The sequence below is a fragment of the Austrofundulus limnaeus genome, unplaced genomic scaffold, assembly GCF_001266775.1.
Source record: "Austrofundulus limnaeus strain Quisiro unplaced genomic scaffold, Austrofundulus_limnaeus-1.0 Scaffold3, whole genome shotgun sequence".
NCBI lineage: Eukaryota > Metazoa > Chordata > Actinopteri > Cyprinodontiformes > Rivulidae > Austrofundulus > Austrofundulus limnaeus.
Window position 1 is genome coordinate 442063 of NW_013952405.1, and position 2007 is coordinate 444069.

A 2007-nucleotide genomic window follows, 5' to 3' on the forward strand; every position below is an offset into this window, starting at 1 on the left:
GTTAGTTGAGTCGGGGACAACTATTTGAAACATGCAGGGGAGAAGTCCCTGCCTGACGATGACGTCATTACTTGAAGCTGCTGCTGCATAAAGTCATTCTGCAAGCTTTGAAGTCAATGTGAGCAGGAGGTTTTGCAAAACAGATCTGTCAAACAAATGAAAAAAAATTAAATCAAATAAATCACAAAAAACATGTTGCGAAACATTGAAGAGATGGGTTTGTGTAGATGTGTGCATGTGTGGATATTGTTCAGTAAAGTCCTACAAGTGAAAAAAAAGAGTGAGATTACTTTAACTTCTGCATCCTGCAGGTATTTAAAAAAAAATATGGAGGTCAAAGTTCAAGAAGAAATGAGGTGTGGCTGGATACAAACTGGACTTTCCATGTTTTGGAGTTCGGTGCGGAGAGAGGAGAGGGTTTGAGGAACCAGGCAGGATTTAACACCAACATGTCCCAGGATCCTGAGAAGGTATGATTTTCTATTTATTTATTAATTTATTTAATTTTGGAATGATAGTACAGTGCATTACTGAGCAGTCAATACTGATTAATTTGGGACATTGTTTTAAATGTACAAAAAAGCTCCATGCTACTTTCAACAACAGCTTCAGCAAATTTGAGGACCTCACCTCCTCATGCAGCTTTCTTTTATTATTTGTGCCGTCTGAAACATCCTGTTTTTCTTAAGCACACTTGGGTTAATTGTACTTTTTGCACTCTAAAGGTCAATATGCCTCGTCCTGAACTATTTGATTTCCATGGCGTCTCGATGACTCGTTTATTCACGGACAACTGGGAAGAAGTCCAAAACTTTGAGGCCAGACCAGATGATATACTCATTGCAACATACCCCAAAGCAGGTCCACGTCTTTCTGCGTGTTTCATAAAATCACAGAAATGTGTGTGTTGCTGAGGAGATGAATCTTTGCTTCTCAAACTCTTTAGGTACCACGTGGGTCTCCTACATCTTGGACCTGCTGTATTTTGGTCAGACGTGTCCAGAGCGTCAGACGACCATCCCGATCTTTGAGAGAGTTCCATTTTTGGAGATCTTCGTCCCGAACCTCATTTCAGGTTAATGATCAAACTTTGTATTCAGGCTTCATAAAATCTCTTTAGTTTACAGTGCATATAAATTTGGTCACAGTTTTCTGTGCTGTGTCATAAAAATATTACGATAAATTACATGACTAGCCTACTGATAACTGAAGCAACAAGTGTTTCTTCTATTTTGAAGTTAGATGTTGAGTTTTCAGTTGTATTGTTTCATACAGGAAAAGACCAGGCAGAAAATCTTCCCACCACCCCTCGACTCATCAAAACCCACTTTCCTGTCCAGTTTGTGCCAAAGTCCTTTTGGGAGCAGAACTGCAAGGTAATGAAGCATTTATGCTGTTTTGAGTTTTCCTTTAATTTATGACTCCCAAGGAGTGGAAATATTGGATGTTAAAACAGTCAAACAGCTGTAGAAGCATGTATGATGATTTTCTCTTTAAAGCTTATAATTATGATCGATTTTCAAGTGATATTTCAAATAAGTGACACTAACTGTTAGCTCATCAAAATGCTCCAACAGGCTGTCTCTGGTCCTCTTCTGCAGGTGGTCTATGTGGCCCGCAATGCCAAGGACAACATGGTGTCTTATTTCTACTTTTCCTGCATGTCCCAGCTGCAACCTGAACCTGGAGATTGGAGCAGCTTCTTCCAGAAATTCTTGGAGGGAAATTGTATGTAACAGAGGCTGCAAGATCGTTTAGTCATTGTCACTTCATACATGACACTGACATGATAACCAAGAATAATCAGGACTGACACGTCACAAATTTTAGCTTTAAAGAATAGCACAAATAAACTGTTAACATCATCAGTTCTAAAATCTGATGAGGACCAAGCAAATATTTAAAAGGATTTCTTCTTCTTGCTATGAATTATCTGACCTCCTTCTCACAGCAAAGTGTTCCTCCATATTTTATTTTGACTCAGTGCCGTATGGTTCCTGGTACGAC

At 39.1% G+C, this 2007-nt stretch overlaps 2 protein-coding genes across 2 annotated transcripts in view; both read left to right on the top strand.

Moving 5' to 3' along the window:
* LOC106522878 (cytosolic sulfotransferase 3) overlaps window positions 1–2007 on the top strand; it is a 17198-nt gene that overhangs the window by 11252 nt on the left and 3939 nt on the right. The gene's annotated exons all lie outside the window — the stretch shown is intronic.
* On the top strand, window positions 53–2001 carry LOC106522913 (cytosolic sulfotransferase 3). The gene is made up of 5 exons (XM_014016160.1): window positions 53–470; window positions 726–861; window positions 947–1075; window positions 1276–1376; window positions 1602–2001. The coding sequence occupies exons 1-5, from the start codon at window positions 450–452 to the stop codon at window positions 1734–1736; spliced, it is 522 nt and encodes a 173-aa protein (XP_013871614.1). The 5' UTR covers window positions 53–449; the 3' UTR covers window positions 1737–2001.

Excerpts from the sequence above, each read along its gene's own strand:
- LOC106522913 (XM_014016160.1), top strand. The coding sequence starts at position 450 with ATGTCCCAGGATCCTGAGAAG. Across the intron at positions 471-725 it reads TGTCCCAGGATCCTGAGAAG|GTCAATATGCCTCGTCCTGA; the intron begins GTATGATTTTCT and ends TGCACTCTAAAG. Across the intron at positions 1,377-1,601 it reads TTTGGGAGCAGAACTGCAAG|GTGGTCTATGTGGCCCGCAA; the intron begins GTAATGAAGCAT and ends CCTCTTCTGCAG.